General features: G+C 43.9%; 1 protein-coding gene across 3 annotated transcripts in view; it reads left to right on the forward strand.

Annotated features, from left to right (window-relative positions):
• The window catches only part of OXNAD1 (oxidoreductase NAD binding domain containing 1), a 174579-nt gene extending 153557 nt beyond the window's left edge, over positions 1–21022 (forward strand). For all 3 annotated transcript variants that reach the window (XM_063922163.1, XM_063922164.1, XM_063922165.1), the window contains one exon: positions 20570–21022. In XM_063922163.1, the coding sequence (XP_063778233.1) occupies positions 20570–20724 (155 nt within the window). In that variant the 3' untranslated portion in view covers positions 20725–21022. The remainder of the gene's footprint in view (positions 1–20569) is intronic.
• The last annotated feature ends 2255 nt before the right edge of the window (positions 21023–23277 follow it).

Here is a 23277-nt window from a genome sequence, read left to right on the forward strand (position 1 = left end):
CTTGTGGAATGTTGACAAATATGCAACGATTGGAGAGCTTTGTTACTGTTTGGTGAATTCTGGATTATTTTTAGCAAGAGGAAGACTGAGTGGAGATGTTTTCTTTGCCACAAACTACATATGCATTTACTAAGAGTACATTTAATAAGCTGATAGTTTTTCAAAAGATCCTAGATAATTGATTTATTGGGGGGATTTCAAATGTTTGAAAAGTCGGTTGGGTGTCTGTTTTTCCTGTCTATTAGATAGGAAAAAACAGACACCCAACTGACTTTTCAAACAATTGAATTTCCCCCAAAGTCTGAATGCTATAGGTATATTTTACAGTATTTTTACAGTGTCTTCAACTGCTAATGGTCAATAAGATGAATATATTTTAAAATGACAATAGCTTCTGTAAGAGGCATCATTTTAATTGCGTATTTTGCCGCTAAAGAAGAATTTGATGTTAAAAGTACTTGTGTGGTTTTTATTTTGTGGCACAATGAAGTGAGTGCATAATGTCTATGCTGACACTGTTGCTCACACCCTGGGCCTTACTCATGTTTGAAAGTAAAGCAAAAAAAGCAAGCAACTGGGCAAAAACCATGTTGCCCTACAGGTGGTCCAGATGTAACATGTGCAGAGAGAGATTTAGATTTGGGTGGGTTATGTTCAAACTGAAATCTAACTTGCAGTGTAAAAATAAAGCTGTCCAGTATTTGCAGGCTACATGCATAAGCAACCAGTATTTACACTGCACACATATATACAATATAACCCACCCAAATCTCAATCTCTGCACATGTTACAACTGCCCCACCTGCAGTGCAGCATGGTTTTGCCCGGTTGCTTGCTTTTTTTGCTTTACTTACAAACATGAATCAGCCCCCTGTGTGTCTGTGGCTTAGCATCTGTCACTGTGTTTCTTTGTGCTTCTCTGTCTCTCTCGCTTTCTCTATGTCTATAGTTCTGTATGTGTGTCTCAGTTTCTGTCTCCACTTCACAAAATGTGACTATTTCTTAATTTTTCCCTGTGGAAGCCATGTGTACACTGTGATGGAACATAAACTAAAGCACCCACTCTGCTATAAAGTGTGTATAACCAGGTGTTTATCACATGTAAATGTTCCAACTACCGTTAGGCTCTAACAGCTAACATCAGGTAGCATCTACAATGAGGCCTGTCCTACAGAGACCACTAAAGTAGACTGGGGCTTAGATCCCTAGTGACTTGGGATCCATCACCTCCAGATCAAATAATCACTACTAACACACAAGGATGAAAAGTATTGTCATGGAGATTACTATCCTCACTCCTAGTGTGATATATGGTCCCCAGTGTTTTTTGCATGAAAGAGACGACCTGGTAAAAGAGAGATCCCAAGACAGTCCCCCTATTGTTGGTCCTGTACGTGCTGCAACATTTACTTTGATGTTTAGGATAGGTTAAAAAAACAAAAACATTATTTTTTTGTAAAATAAACACAGACACACTTAATTTATATATTCAGTTTCATTAATTGTGTGAACTGAAAGGAAAAATGTATAAATCAAAAAAAAATTCCGATCTTTTCCTTTTGTATAATGCCTATCCATTTCAGACAGTAGCGACATTCCGTACTTAAAAAAAAATTATATATATATATATATATAATGGCTGTCATGGACCGGCACTCCCCCGGCAATCCAATTGTTCACCTTGAAAAAGGGGCGCACAGACCCCGAAACGTTGGTCCATTTAGAGTGGAATACACTTTGCTTCTACAGTCTCTGAGTGCCGCTTCCTTTGTTATATATATATATATATATATATATTTATATATATCATTAGTACCATGGGGTATATACGGGTCCACCAGGAGCCATTGAGAGTGTGGACTGGCTCCTCAATCTATGCCCCTCTTAATAGACTCAGTTTAGAAAATGTGCCTGGAGGAGCCGGTCACAGCTAGGGGAGCTCTACAGCTGGGTCTGAGCCACTATCTCCGCTGACAGGACACTGAGCTCCTGAGGGAATCAATTGTTCCCGACCACAGGGGATCGCTCACCCCCTTACAGAGCCAGAAGATTGGTGGCGAGTGAGTCACCGACCCCCTTAGCAAGCGGGGGGCCGGTGTGAAGATGGCGGCAACAGGGTATGGAGCGCAGTACTAACTGCGCTCCGGGGCTCAGCGGTGCATAGTGAGGGGCGCCCTGAGCCAACGCCTACACCTTACACTGGTCACACAGCCTGTCGGGGTCCCGGGATCTCTGCCAGCATAATTCCGCAGGCCAGTATAATCCTATGAAGAGCGGGAAGACAGCGCCATTTTGGGAGCGGAGCTTCTCCTCAGTGCGGACCCAGCAGCGTTCAGCGCCATTTTCCTGCCTGCACAATGCTGTCAGTGATGAGCAAGTCCCTCCAGAACAACTCCAGCTATCTCTCACAGTACCAGGGGGTTGTAGAAGGGGGGAAGCCTGTATACAGGCTGTGTAACCTATTAAGGTGCACAGTCAGCGCTAGTTGGGGGTCTCTACCTAAAAAAGCGCTGCATGTGGGTTGTCTCCAATCTCTCTTGCCATTCTTGGGGGTGAAACTCTGTCTGCTTTCCCGTGTGTGTGTGTGTGTGTGTGTGTGTGTGTGTGTGTGTGGTGTTTTTGGTCTCCATTAAGCTATGTCCAGGGACCCTGTGTTATATGCTGCAGAGGATATGTCCTCTCAGGATGATACCATTCCATGTAATCAGGATTGCACTGTTTTAGCGCAGATACCAGCAAGGGAGCCTGAGTGGTTATCCTCTATCAAATCTATGATTTTTCAGATTTCTAGTAGGGTTGCACAGAACGAGTCTGCAACTCAGGCTTTGAAGAACTCTGGCAGTCCGGCCCAGTTCTGTTACCTCAGGCCCCCCCCCCCCCCCCCCCGCTGTATATTCCCAAAAACATGCTCTTGCACAGATTATGCAAGATGACACGGATACCGATTCCGACACTGAGGATGGTGACGGGGATGTGTTGAGGGGGGCATCATCTCTTGCAAAAGGGGTGCAGTTGATGATAGAGGCCATAAGGGGTGTGTTGAATATTACTGATACAACACCTGTGCAGGTTGAGGAGGCTTACTTTACTGAAAATAAGAAAGCCTCGCTAACCTTCCCTGCGTCAAAAGAATTAAATGCTATTTTTGAAAAAGCATGGGTAAACCCTGATAAAAAATTCCAGATCCCTAAAAGGGTCCTGGAGGCGTTTCCTTTCCCTGTGGAGGATAGAAAAAAATGGGAAAACCTGCCCATTGTTGACGCGTCTGTATCCAGACTCTCAAAAAAGGTGGTTTTACCTGTTCCAGGATCCACCGCCTTGAAAGAGCCGGCTGATCATAAAATTGATAATACGCTCAAATCCATGTACACGGCTTCAGGGGCTATATTACGTCCCGCTATTGCCAGTGTTTGGGATTGCCAAAGCTATAGTAAAGTGGTCAGGCACATTATTTGAAGATTTGGATACTATGGATAAATCTAATGTTGAATTGTTTTTGCGTAACATTCAGGATTCGGCAGGATTTCTGGTAGAATCCATGAAAGACCTTGGTTCCATGGCTGCAGAAATTTCTTCCATGTCTGGCTCAGCTCGTCGTCGACTGTGGCTGCGCCAGTGGTCTGCCGGTGCAGAATCCAGGAGAACTGTGGAGATCCTACCCTACACAGGTCAGGCTCTCTTTGTGGAAGCGTTAGATGCGTGGATATTCACGGCTACGGTGGGTAAGTCACCTTTTCTTCCCTCAGCTGCACCTGCTACGAAGAAACCCTTTTCTTCAACTGCATCACAGCCCTTTGGGGCTGCCAAGCCACGAAAGGCCAGACCGTCCAACACCTTCTTTAAAGGAGGCCAGCCCAAATCCAAGAAACCGGCTGCGGCGGGTTCCCAGGAACAGAGACCTGCTTCAGGTACGCCAAAGTCCTCCGCATGATGGTGGACTGCACGCCCTGGAGGTGGGGAGCAGGTGGGAGCGAGACTCTGGCTTTTCTGTCACGTCTGGGTGTAGTCCGGCCTGGACCCCTGGGTGCAAGATATCGTGTCCCAGGGGCACAGGCTGGAACTTCAAGATCTCCCTCCTCACCGATCCTTCAAATCATGCTTGAAAGCTGGCAGACAGGGCTGTCCTGCAGGCAGCTGGCCAGAAGTTGGTGGAGGCACAGGTTATTGTATCGGTCCCTCCTCATCTGCAAAACAAAGGTTACTATTCAAACCTTTTCGTAGTACCGAAACAGGATGGTTCGGTCAGGTCCATTCTGAACCTAAAATCACGAAATCCCTTTCTGAAGGAGTTTAAGTTCAAAATGGAGTCTCTAAGGGCGGTGATATCAAGACTGGAAGAGGCAGAATTTCTGGTATCTCTGGATATCAAGGATGCGTACGTCCACATTCCGATATGGCCGCTGCATCAGGCTTATCTCCGATTCGCACTGTTGGACTGTCACTATCAGTTCCAGGCTCTGCCAATTGGCCTCTCCACAGCACCGAGGGTTTTCACCAAGGTGATGGCGGAAATGATGGTTCTCCTCCGCAGACAGGGGGTGAACATAATTCCATATCTGCCGCTTAAGGCACCGTCCAAGGAGAAGCTGTTACAGTCCATCCTTCTCAGGGAACACGGTTGGATCCTGAATCTTCCAAAATCAAATTTGGAACCAACCAGGAGGTTGTCCTTTCTGGGAATGATCCTCGACATGGAAGTGCAGAGGGTGTTTCTTCCAGAGGAAAAAGTGTTGGTGATACGAGCAATGGTCCAGGATGTCCTGAAGCCAGCCCAGGTGTCTGTTCGTCAGTGCATTCGCCTTCTGGGAAAGATGGTGGCCTCTTACGAGGCTCTACAGTATGGGAGGTTTCATGCTTGGTCCTTCCAACTGGATCTCCTGAACAAGTGGTCCCATCTACATATGCACCAGAGGATACGTCTGTCACCAAAAGTGAGGATTTCACTCCTCTGGTGGTACCACCTCACCTCAGCTACCTCACCTTCTGGAGGGCCGCAGGTTCAGGATTCAGGACTGGATTCTTCTAACCACGGATGCAAGTCTCTGAGGCTGGGGCGCAGTCACTCAAGGGTATCCATTCCAAGGAAGGTGGTCAAGTCTGGAAGCTGGCCTGCCGATAAATATTCTAGAATTAAGCCGTCTACAACGGTCTTCTCCAAGCGGCCCATCTTCTGAGAATTCGGGCCATTCAAGTGCAGTCGGACAATGTAACGACAGTGGCTTACATCAACTGACAGGGCGGAACGAAGAGTAGAGCTGCAATGTCAGAGGTACAGATGTAGCCACCTTTATCTTGACTGTTTCTCCGCCGAGACGGGCATTTAGTCACGCTAAGGCGATAGCTGAGTTTAATCACAGGTAGGCGCGTTGAGGCGATCTAGATACTCATCATGCATTACACATCTCCACCACTGTGTGGCTAATGCTCCACTAATCCAGTACTTTTGATCGTACAGTATAGCGGCGGATTGATCTACAGCTCTGGCAATACTGTAGGCGTAACGGGAGGCGGTGGAAAAAGATGGTGACCTACAGTACTGTAGAGTACTGTACTGTATGTGTATGTGTATGGAGTACTGTATGTGTATGGAGACGCAACTACAGTAATTGTGTAAAAGGAAGAATGTACCAGACAATGTATAAACACCGTGCTTTTAAAATACATGAGCGTCTGAGTTCGCTAATGCATAATGGGAATGGAGGGCTAGCAGGAGGCGGTGGAAAATACCGTGCTTTACAAATGCGAGCGTCCGAGTCCTCTAAGGCATAAACCAACACCAATGGGGTGGGGGCCGGGCGCTGTTTGCAGTACTTTCACACATGAAATTGGTAGTCTCTCATGAGGCGTCGTGGGCTAGGGGTGAAGGCTCCCACCTCCCACGCTGGGGGTCCAGGGTTCGAGACGTGATGTGCCTTTTTTTTTTTTTTTTTTTTATTGTAATAATACACTGTATTATTTTATCAACATTGTAAGACAGTCAATGGAAAGGTGCACACAAGTTACATATAAATCAGAGTACATCTGCAGGAGCGATTCTTTACGCTAAATGCAACTGCACAGCGGCAATGAGTAGAAATGAGTGTATTCTGACGCTACTAAGTGAGCAAAACAGTACTATACAGTAGATATTCGGCGTTTGTGTATTGCACATGACCTGAATTCCCTCCCTGTCTACTGCATGATCTGTGCAGGCTCCCAGGGGGGAAGGGCAATAGGCTAGCAGGAGGCTACTGGGGACTCAGACTCATACAGTACTTGCATTTCAAAAGCACAGTATTTTCCACCGCCTCCCGCTTGCCCATCGCCCTTCCCCCCTGGGATCCTGCACAGGTCATGCAGTAGACAGGGAGGGAGTTATTCACGTAAACTAGGGCAAAGCTGCAGGAGCAGTTGTACTGTTTAGGGTCTATGCACCATATGGTATACATACAATTCTATAGCAGGGCAGACTCAATTGAAATGGCTACCGCCTGTGTCTCCTCGCCCAATGGAGGCCCTCGGCTATGGAGCAAGTAACAGCACAGATTTGGTAGGTCACGGGGCAATGCTGAAGGAGCGTCAGAATCCCCTAGCTAAAATACACAGGGGTGATAGGGATAAGTGAGGTCTTTGCGCATAACGATACACCGCAAAGTTCCCCATGGTTTTGATTATGCCTTTTCTTTGAACACGGTATTTTCCACTGCCTCACCCTACCCCCATCCCACTTTCCCCTTCCCCCCCTGGGAGCCTGCAAAGTACATGCAGTAGACAGGGAGGGAGTTCCGATCAGGTTACAAGACATGTGCAACAGTATACTACTGTATGTAGGAAAATCCACCGCCCACTCTGATTTATGTGAAACCTGTGTGCACCCTTCCATTGAATGTATAACAAAGAAAAATAATAATAATAAAGTGAATGTTACAGGAACACATTAAAAAAAGGTTGGCACTTCCTTCCCATTGGTGTTGGTTTATGCCTTAGGGGACTCGGACGTTAATACTTGTATTTCAAAAGCACAGTGTTTTCCACCGCCTCTCCCTACCCCCATCGCCCTTCCCCCCTGGGAGCCTGCACAGGTCATGCAGTGGACAGGGAGGGAGTTCAGGTCAGGTACAATACACAAATGCTGACGATCTACAGTACTGTGTTGCTCAGTTAGTTGCGTTGGAATACACTAATTTATACTCATTACCGCTGTGTATTTGTATATAGCGGAATGAATCGCTGCTGCAGATTTACTTTGATTTATGTGAAACCTGTATGCACCCTTTCATTGAATGTACAACAAAGAAAAAAAATAATAAAGTGAATGTCACGGGAACATAGAAAAAAAAAGGTTAGCACTTTGTGACTCTCAGTATGGGAGGTGGGAGCCTTCATCACTAGGTTGGTATGGAAGGGGAGACAATTAGCTACCGGAGGGTACCAACCCCAAGTTTCTGTGACCCCCACAAGGCTCATGGCAAGCGTCGGAACCTATGGTGGGTCTGAATTAACGGTCCCATTATAGTCTATGGGAAAATGGGTCCACTTTGCGTACTGATATATCTGGTTCTGGGTGTCCCAGAGACTCAGGACTGGTACCATACAAAAGAGGAGACTCTTGGCTTTCGGGGCAGACCAACCACTAGTTTATGTGACACTGGAAAAGGAAACGGGAAGCAACCGTGTTTCGGGTCCCCTCCAGTTGTCCGCCTAGCTTGCACAGGATACAGGGTTTCTGGCTAGATAGGAAACACTGTACAGAAATGCTAAGCATGGTAATTTGACATCCAGGAACATAGGGAGGAGTTTTTATCTCACTCCATTATACTTAGAAAAATTACACTTGCCACTGTACGTTACAAGCTGTTTGTGCTAATTAGTACACTAGTAGAACATACTGTACAGAGATACTAAGGACAGTGATTTGGCATCCACGAACTTAGGGAGGAGCTTTTATCTCTCTCCATTGTAATCGTTCTAAGTATAATGGAGAGAGATAAAAGCGCCTCCCTAAATTCCTGGGTGCCAAATAACCGTCTTTAGTATCTCTGTATAGTATTTTCAATTAGGGTACTAATTAGCACGGACAGCTTGTAAAGTACAGCGGCAAGTTTAATCTTTCTATGTAAAATGGAGAGAGATAAAAGCTCCTCTGGAAGTTCCCAGATGCCAAATCACCATTCTTAGTATCTCTGTACAGTATGTTCTACTAGTATACTAATTAGCACGAACAGCTTTTAACTGGATGCCAAATCACCATACTTCGTATCTCTGTACAGTATGTTCTATTAGGGTACTAATTAGCACGAACAGCTTGTAACGTACAGCGGCAAGTTTAATCTTTCTATGTATAATGGAGAGAGATAAAAGCTCCTCAATAAGTTCCTGGATACAAAATCACCATACTTAGTATCTCTGTATAGTATGTTCTATTAGGGTACCAATTAGCTGTTTGTGCTAATTAGTACCCTAATAAATACTATGCAGAGATACTAAGGATGGTGATTTGGCAACCAGGAACTTAGGGAGGAGCTTTTATCTCTCTATATTATATATAGTAAGATTAAAATTGCCACTGTACGTTACAAGCTGTTTATGCTAATTAGTACCCTAATAGAAAATACTATGCAGAGATACTAAGGATGGTGATTTGGCAACTAGGAACTTAGGGAGGAGCTTTTATCTCTCTATATTATACATAGTAAGATTAAAATTGCCACTGTACGTTACAAGCTGTTTGTGCTAATTAGTACCCTAATAGAAAATACTATGCAAAGATACTAAGGATGGTGATTTGGCAACCAGGAACTTAGGGAGGAGCTTTTATCTCTGTATATTATACATAGAAAGATTAAAATTGCCACTGTACGTTACAAGCTGTTCGTGCTAATTAGTACACTAGTAGAACATACTGTACAGAGATACTAAGTACAGTGATTTGGCATCCACGAACTTATGGAGGAGCTTTAATCTCTCCATTGTAATCTATCTAAGTATAATGGAGAGAGATAAAAGCTCCTCCCTAAATTCCTGGATGCCAAATTACTGTCCTTAGTATCTCTGTACTCTATGTTCTACTAGTGTACTAATTAGCACAAACAGCTTGTAACGTAGAGTGGCAAGTTTAATCTTTCTATGTATAATGGAGAGAGATGAAAGCTCCTCAGTAAGTTCCTAGATGCCAAATCACCGTCCTTAGTATCTCTGTACAGTATGTTTTACTAGTGTACTAATTAGCACAAACAGCTTGTAACGTACAGCGGCAAGTTTAATCTTTCTATGTATAATGGAGAGAGATAAAAGCTCCTCAGTAAGTTCCTGGATGCCAAATCACCGTACTTAGTATCTCTGTACAGTATGTTCTATTAGGGTACTAATTAGCTGTTTGTGCTAATTAGTACCCTAACAGAAAATACTATGCAGAGATACTAAGTTTGGTGATTTGGCAACCAGGAACTTAGGGATAAGCTTTTATCTCTCAATATTATACATAGAAAGATTAAAATTGCCACTGTGTGTTACATGCTGTTCGTGCTAATTAGTACACTAGTAAAACATACTGTACAGAGATACTAAGGACGGTGATTTGGCATCCAGGAACTTACTGAGGAGCTATTATCTCTCTCCATTATACATAGAAAGATTAAACTTGCAACTGTACGTTACAAGCTGTTCATGCTAATTAATACACTAGTAGAACATACTGTACAGAGATACTAAGGATGGTGATTTGGCATCTAGGAACTTACTGAGGAGCTTTTATCTCTCTCCATTATACATAGAAAGATTAAACTTGCCACTCTACGTTACAAGCTGTTTGTGCTAATTAGTACACTAGTAGAACATAGAGTACAGAGATACTAAGGACAGTAATTTGGCATCCAGGAATTTAGGGAGGAGCTTTTATCTCTCTCCATTATACTTAGATAGATTACAATGGAGAGATTAAAGCTCCTCCCTAAGTTCGTGGATGCCAAATCACTGTACTTAGTATCTCTGTACAGTATGTTCTACTAGTGTACTAATTAGCACGAACAGCTTGTAACGTACAGGGGCAATTTTAATCTTACTATGTATAATATAGAGAGATAAAAGCTCCTCCCTAAGTTCCTGGTTGCCAAATCACCATCCTTAGTATCTCTGCATAGTATTTTCTATTAGGGTACTAATTAGCACAAACAGCTTGTAACGTACAGTGGCAATTTTAATCTTACTATGTATAATATAGAGAGATAAAAGCTCCTCCCTAAGTTCTTGGTTGCCAAATCACCATCCTTAGTATCTCTGCATAGTATTTTCTATTAGGGTACTAATTAGCACAAACAGCTAATTGGTACCCTAATAGAACATACTGTACAGAGATACTAAGTATGGTGATTTTGTATCCAGGAACTTATTGAGGAGCTTTTATCTCTCTCCATTATACATAGAAAGATTAAACTTGCCGCTGTACGTTACAAGCTGTTCGTGCTAATTAGTACCCTAATAGAACATACTGTACAGAGATACTAAGAATGGTGATTTGGCATCTGGGAACTTCCAGAGGAGCTTTTATCTCTCTCCATTTTACATAGAAAGATTAAACTTGCCGCTGTACTTTACAAGCTGTCCGTGCTAATTAGTACCCTAATTGAAAATACTATACAGAGATACTAAAGACGGTTATTTGGCACCCAGGAATTTAGGGAGGAGCTTTTATCTCTCTCCATTATACTTAGAACGATTACAATGGAGAGAGATAAAAGCTCCTCCCTAAGTTCGTGGATGCCAAATCACTGTCCTTAGTATCTCTGTACAGTATGTTCTACTAGTGTACTAATTAGCACAAACAGCTTGTAACGTACAGTGGCAAGTGTAATTTTTCTAAGTATAATGGAGTGAGATAAAAACTCCTCCCTATGTTCCTGGATGTCAATTTACCATGCTTAGCATTTCTGTACAGTGTTTCCTATCTAGCCAGAAACCCTGTATCCTGTGCAAGCTAGGCGGACAACTGGAGGGGACCCGAAACACGGTTGCTTCCCGTTTCCTTTTCCAGTGTCACATAAACTAGTGGTTGGTCTGCCCCGAAAGCCAAGAGTCTCCTCTTTTGTATGGTACCAGTCCTGAGTCTCTGGGACACCCAGAACCAGAGATATCAGTACGCAAAGTGGACCCATTTTCCCATAGACTATAATGGGACCGTTAATTCAGACCCACCATAGGTTCCGACGCTTGCCATGAGCCTTGTGGGGGTCACAGAAACTTGGGGTTGGTACCCTCCGGTAGCTAATTGTCTCCCCTTCCATACCAACCTAGTGATGAAGGCTCCCACCTCCCATGCTGAGAGTCACAAAGTGCTAACCTTTTTTTTTCTATGTTCCCGTGACATTCACTTTATTATTTTTTTTCTTTGTTGTACATTCAATGAAAGGGTGCACACAGGTTTCACATAAATCAAAGTAAATCTGCAGCAGCGATTCATTCCGCTATATACAAATACACAGCGGTAATGAGTATAAATTAGTGTATTCCAACGCAACTAACTGAGCAACACAGTACTGTAGATCGTCAGCATTTGTGTATTGTACCTGACCTGAACTCCCTCCCTGTCCACTGCATGACCTGTGCAGGCTCCCAGGGGGGAAGGGCGATGGGGGTAGGGAGAGGCGGTGGAAAACACTGTGCTTTTGAAATACAAGTATTAACGTCCGAGTCCCCAAAGGCATAAACCAACACCAATGGGAAGGAAGTGCCAACCTTTTTTTAATGTGTTCCTGTAACATTCACTTTATTATTATTATTTTTCTTTGTTATACATTCAATGGAAGGGTGCACACAGGTTTCACATAAATCAGAGTGGGCGGTGGATTTTTCTACATACAGTAGTATACTGTTGCACATGTCTTGTAACCTGATCGGAACTCCCTCCCTGTCTACTGCATGTACTTTGCAGGCTCCCAGGGGGGGAAGGGGAAAGTGGGATGGGGGTAGGGTGAGGCAGTGGAAAATACCGTGTTCAAAGAAAAGGCATTATCAAAACCATGGGGAACTTTGCGGTGTATCGTTATGCGCAAAGACCTCACTTATCCCTATCACCCCTGTGTATTTTAGCTAGGGGATTCTGACGCTCCTTCAGCATTGCCCCGTGACCTACCAAATCTGTGCTGTTACTTGCTCCATAGCCGAGGGCCTCCATTGGGCGAGGAGACACAGGCGGTAGCCATTTCAATTGAGTCTGCCCTGCTATAGAATTGTATGTGTACTGTACGGTGCATAGAACCTTAACAGTAGAACCGCTCATGCAGCTTTGCCCTGGTTTATGTGAATAAAAAAAATAATAAAGTGTCTGGAAAAAACTAACATGCATTTGTACTTTAGGAATCGAACTCAGGACTCTGAGTATAGGAAGCGGAACACTTCACCACTTCGCCGCAGACAGATGAATAAATCCATTGGTTTTGATTATGCTGTAATGACTACAGGATTAGGACGCTAACATACTGTACAAAATTCCTAATCTCAAGAGGCAATAGTGAACTTCTAACACGTCCATTTGCGACAGTGTACACTACTGGTTTTCTGTTGTTTTGTCTGCGGGACTTGGACGCTCACATATTCATAAAGTACTGTAGATGGATCATATACTGTATGCTGTACTATCTGTGTCTGTATCGTATATACTGTATTAAATAATGCAGCGTAATGAGTATTTACTGTATGCAGCGTAATGAGACGCCTTAGTAAAGTAGTCCTTATTATATATTTCAGTATTGTATTTTACGGGAGACCACACGCATGCTCAGTGGTGATTGTAAAAAGCGACATCTGGTGGATGATCGCAGGTATTACACATAAATTTAACGCCAAACGCTCTGTCTGCCTCCGTGCGATTAGGTACGCCTCTCTGTGACTAGGCGCGCCTCCCTACGCTGCGTATGCTCAATCGGGACAAACGCCTCAGCCAGTCAAGATAAAGGTGGCTACATCTGTAACAAGAATCATCCTCTGGGCAGAAAAACACGTCTTGGCGCTGTCAGCAATCTTCATTCCGGGAGTAGACAACTGGGAAGCGGACTTCCTCAGCAGAAACGATCTCCATCCAGGAGAGTGGGGACTCCATCCGGAGGTGTTCACGGAGGTAACAGATCTTTGGGGTGTACCTCAAATTGCGTGATGGCCTCTCGTCTCAACAAGAAGCTTTGGCGATATTGTTCCAGGTCGAGGAACCCGCAAGCAGTGGCGGTGACTCCGTGGGTTTACCAGTTGGTGTACGTGTTTCCACCACTCCCACTCATTCCAAGAGTGCTAAAGCTCTTAAGGAGAGCAAGGGTTTAAGCGATCCTCATTGCTCCAGACTGGCCAAGAAGGTCTTGGTACGCAGATCTTCTGGATCTACTGCTAGAAAGAGCCGGGGCCTCTTCCTCTTCGGGAGGACCTGCTGCAGCACGGGCCGTTCGCCTATCAAGACTTACCGTGGCTGTGTTTGACGGCATGGAGGTTGAACACCAGATACTAGCTCGGAAGGGCATTCCAAACAAGGTTATTCCTACCCTCATACAGGCTAGGAAAGGAGTTACGTCTAAACATTACCATCATATTTGGAAAAAATATGTATCTTGGTGCGAGTCCAAGAAGTTTCCTACGGTGGAGTCTCAACTGGGACGTGTTCTCCTCTTCCTGCAAGCAGTTGTGGATATGGGCCTGAGGTTGGAATCCGTAAAGGTCCAAATTTCGGCCCTATCCATTTTCTTCCAGAAACAGTCGGCTGCCCTCCCGGAGGTTCAGACTTTTTTGAAGGGAGTTCTGCATATCCAACCTCCCTTTGTACCGCCTACGGCGCCCTGGGATCTTAACGTGGTGTTGCAGTTCCTCCAGTTGGACTGGTTTGAGCCTCTACAGGAGGTTGAGGTCAAGTTTCTGACGGGCTGTCACTTTGTTGGCCTTAGCTTCTGCTAGACGTGTGTCGCAGTTGGGGGATTTGTCCTGTAGAAGCCCATACTTGATCTTCCGTGAAAATAGGGCTGAGCTTCGGACATGCCAGCAGATCCTTCCGAAGGTTGTGTCGGCATTTCATATCAATCAGCCTATTGTGGTGCCAGTTGCTACTGACTCCTCAATTTCATCAAAGTCCTTGGATGTTGTAAGGGCTCTGAAAATCTATGTGAAGAGGACTGCTCATCACAGAAAATCGGACTCTCTGTCCTGTATGATCCCAAGAAACTTGGGTGTCCTGCTTCTAAGCAGACAATCTCTCGCTGGATCAGGTTCACTATCCAGCATGCGTATTCTATGGCAGGATTGCCGTGTCCTACATCTGTGAAGGCCCACTCTACTCATAAGGTAGGGTCTTCCTGGGCGGCTGCCCGGGGTGTCTCGGCTTTACAGCTTTGCAGAGTGGCTACTTGGTCTGGGTCGAACACGTTTGCAAAGTTCTACAAGTTCGATACTTTGGCCGTTGAGGACCTGAAGTTTGGTCAATGAGTTCTGCAGGAGCCTCCGCGCTCTCGCTCCCGTTCTGGGAGCTTTGGTACATCCCTATGGTACTAATGTGGACCCCAGCATCCTCTAGGGCGTAAGAGAAAATAGGATTTTGGTTACCTACCGGTAAATCTTTTTCTCGTAGTCCGTAGAGGATGTTGAGCGCCCGCCCAGCGCTTCGTTTTCCTGCTACCGTTATTTGGTTCAGTACAACTTTGTTTTAGTTGAGAACTTGGTAAGTAACATTTCAGCGGTTGCTGCGTTTCAAGCTAGTTAGCTTGATGTGCCTTGTATGTGTGAGCTGGTGTGAATCTCGCCACTATCTGTGTAAAATCCTTCTCTCGAAGATGTCCGTCTCCTCGGGCACAGTTTCTAGACTCTGTCTGGTAGGAGGGGCATAGAGGGAGGAGCCAGCCCACACACTCAAACTCTTAAAGTGCCAATGGCTCCTGGTGGACCCGTCTATACCCCATGGTACTAATGTGGACCCCAGCATCCTCTACGGACTGCGAGAAAAGGATTTACTAATTTACTATATATATATATATATATATATATATATATATATATATATATCTAGCATGAGACTAGCAGCACCCACTCAAAAATACAATAACACGGAGTGCAGGGCTTATAAATGTAGGTAGAAAACAGAAATTGAAGCCAGCATCATCCAATACTGTATATAAGTTTGATTCACAACTATAAAGTGCAATGTGTAGAAGCAAAAATCAGGAGACCAGTTAATAAGAATACAAAAGACAAGGGCATAATGGCATGAGAGTACTTATCCACAGTGTCAGGGTATGGAAGAAGTGGCAGTCATCCGGCTGCATGTGTACGGCTCAACAGCTGTTTCGGTGTATAAAAAACACCTTCATCATGATTAAGGTGTTTGTTATATACTGCTTCATTTTTTGTTTTATATATATATATATATATATATATATATATATATATATAAAACCAATATAGAGGGGCACTCACCAGAAATTTGCATTTAAAACAAGCATTGAATTTTAATGCATACTCATCAGAATATTGTTTCAAGCGAATAATTCAATTGTAATTCGACGTTTCGATCCCTCAGGATCATCATCAGGAAATTGCAACAGATACAGCATACACAGCAGGTTACATCTGTTCATATGCACCAACATGTTGGTGCATATGAACAGATGTAACCTGCTGTGTATGCTGTATCTGTTGCAATTTCCTGATGATGATCCTGAGGGATCGAAACGTCGAATTACAATTGAATTATTCGCTTGAAACAATATTCTGATGAGTATGCATTAAAATTCAATGCTTGTTTTAAATGCAAATTTCTGGTGAGTGCCCCTCTATATTGTTTTTCTATATTTTGGAGTCTGGACTTTACACTGGACCTCTTGGGAGTCACCCCAGTCGTTGTTCTATTGGTTCGGTGAGAGTGCGACCACATCTGGAAGTATTATATATATATGTGTGTGTGTGTGTGTGTGTTATAGAGTACTGTGCTAAAGTTTTAGGCAGGTGTGGAAGAAATGCTGCAAAGTAACAATGTTTTCAAAAATAGAAGTGTTAATACAGTAAACAAATATACAGTTTATGTTTTATCAATTAACAAAATGCAAAGTGAATGAACAGAAGAGGAATCTAAATCAAATCAATTTTTGGTGTGACCACTCTTTGCCTTCAGAACGCTGTGGTTGCAATCACCAAGGACAACGTTGAATCTCGTATCTACGGTTTCCTTCCAGCAGATGGTGTCTGTTTTGTGGCCAAGACTGGTCATGTAGCTACCGTACCACACGTACACCAGCACACTGACACAGGAGACTGGTATGCTAACTAATGCCTGCCGCAAGTGCTGTAAGCCATTTCCGCGCGGCGTCCAAGAACTCGCGCTTGTGGTGCCCTTCACCATCACGACAATGCATCTACCGACAAGTCTAGGAAAGTGGTGGATTTTCTGGCCCATGACCTTTTAAGAGCTTGGTCATCAGCCATACAGTCCAGACCTGGCACCCTGCGGCTTCTTCGTGTTCCCACAATCAAGTGCAAGATGCGTGGGATTCGTTTTGAGTCATCAGAAGCTGCAATGGAGACCTTCATCTAGCATGTACAGTAGAAAACATTTCTGCTTTGGACTGGTCCAGCTGCTTCACTATATGGTTTGAGCACATGCATCCAGAAACTTTTTGCACACCCCTCGTACTAGGCCTGGGAGAGAGCTAAAGTACCAGCCCGTCGGCTCCTAACTGCCATGTTACAGGCTGTGTTTGAAAAATGACAGTTAGGAGCTGATTGGTTTATTACTCACCAAGGCTTGGTACATCTGCCCCTTACAGAAACACAAAAATGGGGTCATAAAGGATGTCCTTTTCTTTCATAAGCATTCCTGAAACAACCAATTAACTCCTCTGTCTTTGCGGTCCTTGTAAATGTATGTGCTTTGGTCAGCCAACTGACCATAAAGCCATCAGACTACAAAGTCTTGCTTTGCGAAATCTTTGTGCATTAAAAAATGAGAGTTCACTTTCAGGAACACAAAAGGTGAAGGAATTTCACACATTCTGCCTGACCATGCTAGCACATAAACTAGGGTTTTATGGGAACATATGGCTGGGATTTTACTGGTTGCATACTCTTTACTGTTTATATAGAACGTTATACTTAAGTTTAATAGACTGTACAAGTGAAGTTTCTCAGATTTATTTTGTGTAAAGTGCATTTATTCTGAGCCTCTCTCAAACCATAATTGAGTTACATTTGTTGTTTTGTGCCTTATTAAAAGGAATGGTATTGCAGTTTCTGCAGTGAGAAATATTTCACTAACCGTTAAGAGTTGGCAATTTAGACTAACATACTTTAAGAAATAGCGCAGCTGTACTGTAGGGAGAATTTTAGTGATGGCAGCCACTGAAATCATACAGGTTGGTATTATTAACTTGATTACCGCATTGTACGTTTTGTATTTCTTTTCCATTTAGTAATGGTTGATTTAAACAAGAACAAAAAAGCCTTTGCAATATGCTTTTTAAATCAGAATTAATCTAGTAAAATTGAGATGTTCTTAGTTATTGATTGCAATTTGCGAGTTGAAAGAATACATATTTTATCTTACTGGCCACTATTTGACCATGTTAGAATTTGGAGCTTTTTATATAGAGAACAGTTCGTTGAATGATGACGTTCAGTGTGTAAGCACTATGGGGTCATTCCGAGTTGATCATAGCTGTGCTAAATTTAGCACAGCTACGATCATCTTCCCTGACATGCGGGGGGACGCCAAGCACAGGGCTAGTCCGCCCCGCATGTCAGTCCGCCCACCCGCGCACACAAATACAAAAGCATTGCGCTTTTGTATTTCTGGAGTAACTCCCGGCCAGCGTTCGTCGCTGCCGCTGGCCGCAGTGGCTGTGTGAGATGTCATGCAGCGGCCCGCCCCCCAACAGTCCGGTCACGCCTGCGTTGGCCGGACCGCTCCCCCTAAACGGTGGCTTAACGCCGCCGTCCAGCCCTCTCCTGCCTCTGTCTCAGAGGTGATCGCTAGGCAACGACTACGCCGGCGCATGCGCAGTTCCGACCCGATCGCTGCGACAAACTGCAGTGAGTGATCGGGTCGGAATGACCCCCTATATCATTGAACGCTATATCGTTCAACTGTATAGTCGTTCATTGCCGTCATTTCTCCATCAACTAGTGTGTACCCACCTTAAAGCTTCCAGTACTAACTTTTTCCCACTTACTGTTAGATTGGACTGCTTCTCTCACAAGAATAACCAATTGGATTCTATGATTCAGCAGAAGAGGAAGATACTGTACAGTCCTCGTAGTTACACAAAATTATTTTTTAAAACCAACAATTAACGGAAAATGTTTATTTCCAAAATATGGAGAGCAAAATGTTCTGAGGTTGGTGGTGTTCCCTAGAGTCACACTTTGCAGATGTAAATACCGTATATACTCGAGTATAAGTCGACCCGAATATAAGCTGAGGCACCTAATTTTACCACAAAAACCTGGGAAAATTTATTGACTCGAGTATAAGCCTAGGGTGGGAAATAGATATGCCCCACAGTGCCAGATATGCCCTCATGCTTCCAGATATGCCCCACAGTGCCAGATATGCCCTCATGCTTCCAGATATGCCCCACAGTGCCAGATATGCCCTCATGCTGCCAGATATGCCCCACAGTGCCAGATATGCCCTCATGCTGCCAGATATGCCCTCATGCTGCCAGATATGCCCCACAGTGCCAGATATGCCCTCATGCTTCCAGATATGCCCCACAATGCCAGATATGCCCTCATGCTTCCAGATATGCCCCACAGTGCCAGATATGCCCTCATGCTGCCAGATATGCCCCACAGTGCCAGATATGCCCTCATGCTGCCAGATATGCCCTCATGCTGCCAGATATACCCCACAGTGCCAGATATGCCCTCACGCTGCCAGATATGCCCCACAGTGCCAGATATGCCTTCATGCTGCCAGATATGCCCCACAGTGCCAGTTACTTACCCTCCGTCGCTCCCGCGCTGTCTTCTGAAGGAGGGACACGGAGGGCACAGCGCGCGGCTCTCCTGTGTCCCTCCTGCGTCTCCGGCAGCGGCGTGTGTGTTAAAGGAAGTGCCGGTTCGTGCACTTGCTTTAACACACACCAACGCCGCTGCCGCAGGAGACGCAGGAGGGACACAGGAGAGCCGCGCACTGTGCCCTCCGTGTCCCTCCTAAATACTGACTCGAGTATAAACCGAAGGGGCTTTTTCAGCACACAAAAAAAGTGCTGAAAAGGTCGGCTTATACTCGAGTATATATGGTAAAATATCACTGTTTGAGATCCTTACCCTGATAGTAGGGGCAGTATTATCAGAGTAACGATCTCCAACAGTGTAGATACAATTATTCTGTCTTCTACATCAAGAAAGCTACCACATTTATTTAAAAATATATACTAAAGTCTCTGTTTCATTTGGGAAACTGGAATTAGTCCTGTATGGGTAGAAATTCTATGTAGACGTCCCTTTTAAGATATATTTTCACCAAATTCAATGTTTATTTAATTTATTGTAGCCAATTGGATTTATTTTGAGTGATATAATGAAAGTTATATTTTAATATAAGTACGTCTGCAAAGCGTACTCCAGTAGAGTCTTCCCATGACCTGGATTACAGTGTATGATTAACAGTTAGTGCAGGCAAAACACACTGGTCATCCAGCACCTGATCTACACCTTAGTGATGCTGATCAGATCATAGGCACTATTCCCTGTTTTAGATTCATACACTTGTTTGGGACCAGTTTGGTTAAAATACTTGGAGCTCAAAATAGAAATTGCTTGCAGCCACCTAGCTGATATCATCATCATTGTTTGTGAAAGAGAAAAAGTATGCATGTATTATGGTGGAATGAAAACGATAAATGTTAAATTCTCTATTGTCACATATATGGCAATTTGGAATGCCTTTTGGGAGCTATTTATTAAAGGTCTGTCGGCTGTATTATGGCTCTGATAAGAGCACATGCCAGTGAATGCTATCACTTCACAGCTTGATTTTGGAACAGACTTTCTTGATGTATGTTAGTGGCCAACAGGCCATGGATTCTACTTGTAAACCTTTGGAAGAAATTGCCTGTAAGCTACAATGAGTGACAGCATCTAAAGATGGCATTAGCTATAGGTGGAGTCGAATATTGGGAAGCTTGCTTTGTAATGCTTGGTAAATTATGGAAGACCACAGTTACCGTACCAACAAAATGGCTACTGTGGTAACCTGGGCTACTTAACCGAATACAGGTGATGGCTCTGATCCAGGATTCTGCTCATTGTAAGTAGCAGTTATACTACTGTGGTTTCCGGAAAGGAAGGGGGGAGGCTGTCTCTACAGCCCACATAGGAATTGTTATATACTATATTTTGGATATTGCAGATGGTTTTTCTTGATTTAGCAATTTGTAAATTTAGTTTAAAATTAGACTTTCCAAAAAAGGATCCGTTTTTAAAAATTTCTTACAGATGTAGTAACCACTAACTAGTTTAATTCTAAATGCTGCCACATTATCACATTATTATAAAGGAACATCAAATGCATTGCTGAGCCTGACAGCAACTGTAAGTATAATGATATCCTTTTGTCCTATATCTACAGAGGGAAGAATCTCCGAAAATCATCTGGCAAATAATGTTTCTAGTGATCATCTGTGTTACATATGTGGACCACCTCCTATGATAGAGTCCATGTGCAAACAACTTGAAGACCTCCTTGTGCCCAGAGAACAGATTTTCTTTGAGAAGTGGTGGTAGTAAAGATATTTAGACAAGAGCCAGTTCCTCTTTACAGGATATAGTGACACCCAGCTACTGCATGCAACTACTCTGTTCTCAAGGACAAATGCGGACACAAAAGAACCGAACCGGAGCCGTGGAAAAAGCACAGTTAGCTAAGAAATATTTGTCACTCCGTGATTTTAATTGCAGTGAGATTGGATGTCCGCTACAGATCAAGAAAAAAACAAAAGGAGATAAATCTGGAATATTTTACATACAATTCACCAATTGTTGTCTTTTATTTAAATCTATATTGTAAGGTTGTGTACTGAAATATGTTTGCGGTCTCGTTTACTGACATTCTCAGTAAGGAAAACATGGGCAAGCTTTAAGTTTCAAATTTGTGTTTGGAGAGTTAGGGAGGAGCTAAAAGGTCTACTTTCTGTATATGTCAGAATATGGTACATGCTCAGGTCTTTTGGTTGTGTTTTACCAAGTTCATAAGCTAACATTACCTCACAGAAAGTACTTCCCAGGGAATTAGCTGGTTATATGAATGGCCATACTGTACCAGCAACTTAATTCAGGGACTGAACACAACATCACCACACGGCACTGTTTGGGAAGGGCAGGGCGACGATGCACTCCATTCTCATGCAGCCCCTACTCTGCTCTTCTGTGCATGCTTTTGAATTCACTCTTTTTGGAGTAGATGCATCAAGTCTTTGAGAGAGATGAAGTGAAGAAGCATTCAGCTTCTGTCATTTATTTTGTCTTTGAAATGGCAGAAGCTGATTGATTGCTTTGGCCAACTACACTTTTTCTCTCTAACGCTTACAATACATCTCCCCCTCTTTGAGATGACGGGTTGTAGGTAGTGGTGGAATGACTTTCTTTGCAGTGTGAGCAGCAGCTAAAAGCCCCTATAGTCTTGGGACCACTGCACTCCCTACAACTGCAGTAATTCCACCACAAACCTGTGTTCTGCTGATAGAAAACTTAAAACTGTTTTCAACTCTAATTTTCTAAAAGTAGGTAAAGACATTTTCGCCATTGTCAGGTAAATAACTTGGGCTTCTGTTAAAAAGGCAGCATGTAATGATTTTGGCGTACATTTCAAACTGGTTGATTTTTTTTTTTTTTCAATTTATTGTTTTGTATGTAAAGCTTTGTGTGATACAGTATATCAGGCTGATCACACTGTCAAAAAATGTATTACGTTCAATTGGTAAATACAGTTGGTCCTACTTTTGCAGCTATAATAGCTTCCCCTCATGGAAGGCTCTCCACAAGATTTTAGTGTGTTTATGTGGGAAACTGTACCCATTCATTCTGTAGAGCAGGGGTGGAGAACCTTTGGCCCTCCAGCTGCTGTTGAACTACACATACCAGCATGCCTTGCTACAGTTTTGCTATTTGGCCATGCTAAAACTGTTGCAGGGCATGCTGGGATGTGTAGTTAAACAACAGCTGGAGGGCCAAAGGTTCCTCATCCCTGCTATAGAGCATTTATGAGGTCAGTCACTGATGTTGGGTGAGTAGGCCTGGCTCGCATTCTTCGTTCCAGTTCATCCCAAAGGTGCTCAGTGGGGTTGAGGTCAGGAGTCTGTGCTGGCCAGTTAAGTTGTTCCACACTGGTCTCACCAAACCATGGGGTAAATTTACTAAGATGGGAGTTCTATTTAAGATGGGATGTTGCCCATAGCAACCAATCAGATTCCAGGTATTATCTTCTAGAAAGTGCTAGATAAATGAGAAGTAGAATCTGATTGGTTGCTATGGGCAACATCCCATCTTAAATAGAACTCCCATCTTAGTAAATTTACCCCCATGTCTTGTTAAGGGATGCAGTTATGTGACCGGCACTTGGGAGACCGCCGGTCACTATACTGACGCTGGGATCCCGAGCGATTACAAGCCCGACAGCCGGCATGCCGACTAACAGGGACTATTCCCACTCGTGGGTGTCCACGACACCCATAGAGTGGGAATAGATCCTGTGGTGAGCCACCGAGCCCGCTGCGTGGTGAGCGCAGCAAGCCCTCAAGGGGCTTTGCTGCGCTCGCCTCCCCTGCCGCAATCTAAACCTTGGTATCCCGACGTTGGAATGGTGACCGGCGGGATCCTAAACGCAGGTCATCCATACCCAACCCCTTTATAGTCCTTGCTTTGTGCACTGGAGCATGTTGGAATAGAAAATGGTCTTCCCCAAACTGTTGCCACAAAGTTGGAAGCATAGCATTGTCCAAAATGTCTTGGTGTGATGAAGCATTAAGATTGCCCTGTACTGGAGATAAGGGGCCTAAGCCCAAATCCTGAAAAACAACCCCATACCATTATCAGGGTTCCAGCTGACTCGCCGACATGAAGAATACAGACAGCGAATAGACCGACAACAGTAGACAGAAAGACACCAGTTAGACAGTAGTGAGAGACCGACAGTTAAAAGTCAGACAAAGTTAAAATAAAGACAAAGGAAAACCCGACAAGACCAACAGTCCGACAGACCAATACCGACAGTTCATAAGTCAGACAACAGTCACATCGACCACCCCTAAACCGACATCGCATAAATCGACAACACAACAG

The sequence above is a fragment of the Pseudophryne corroboree genome, chromosome 5 (genome assembly GCF_028390025.1).
Source record: "Pseudophryne corroboree isolate aPseCor3 chromosome 5, aPseCor3.hap2, whole genome shotgun sequence".
Taxonomy (NCBI): domain Eukaryota; kingdom Metazoa; phylum Chordata; class Amphibia; order Anura; family Myobatrachidae; genus Pseudophryne; species Pseudophryne corroboree.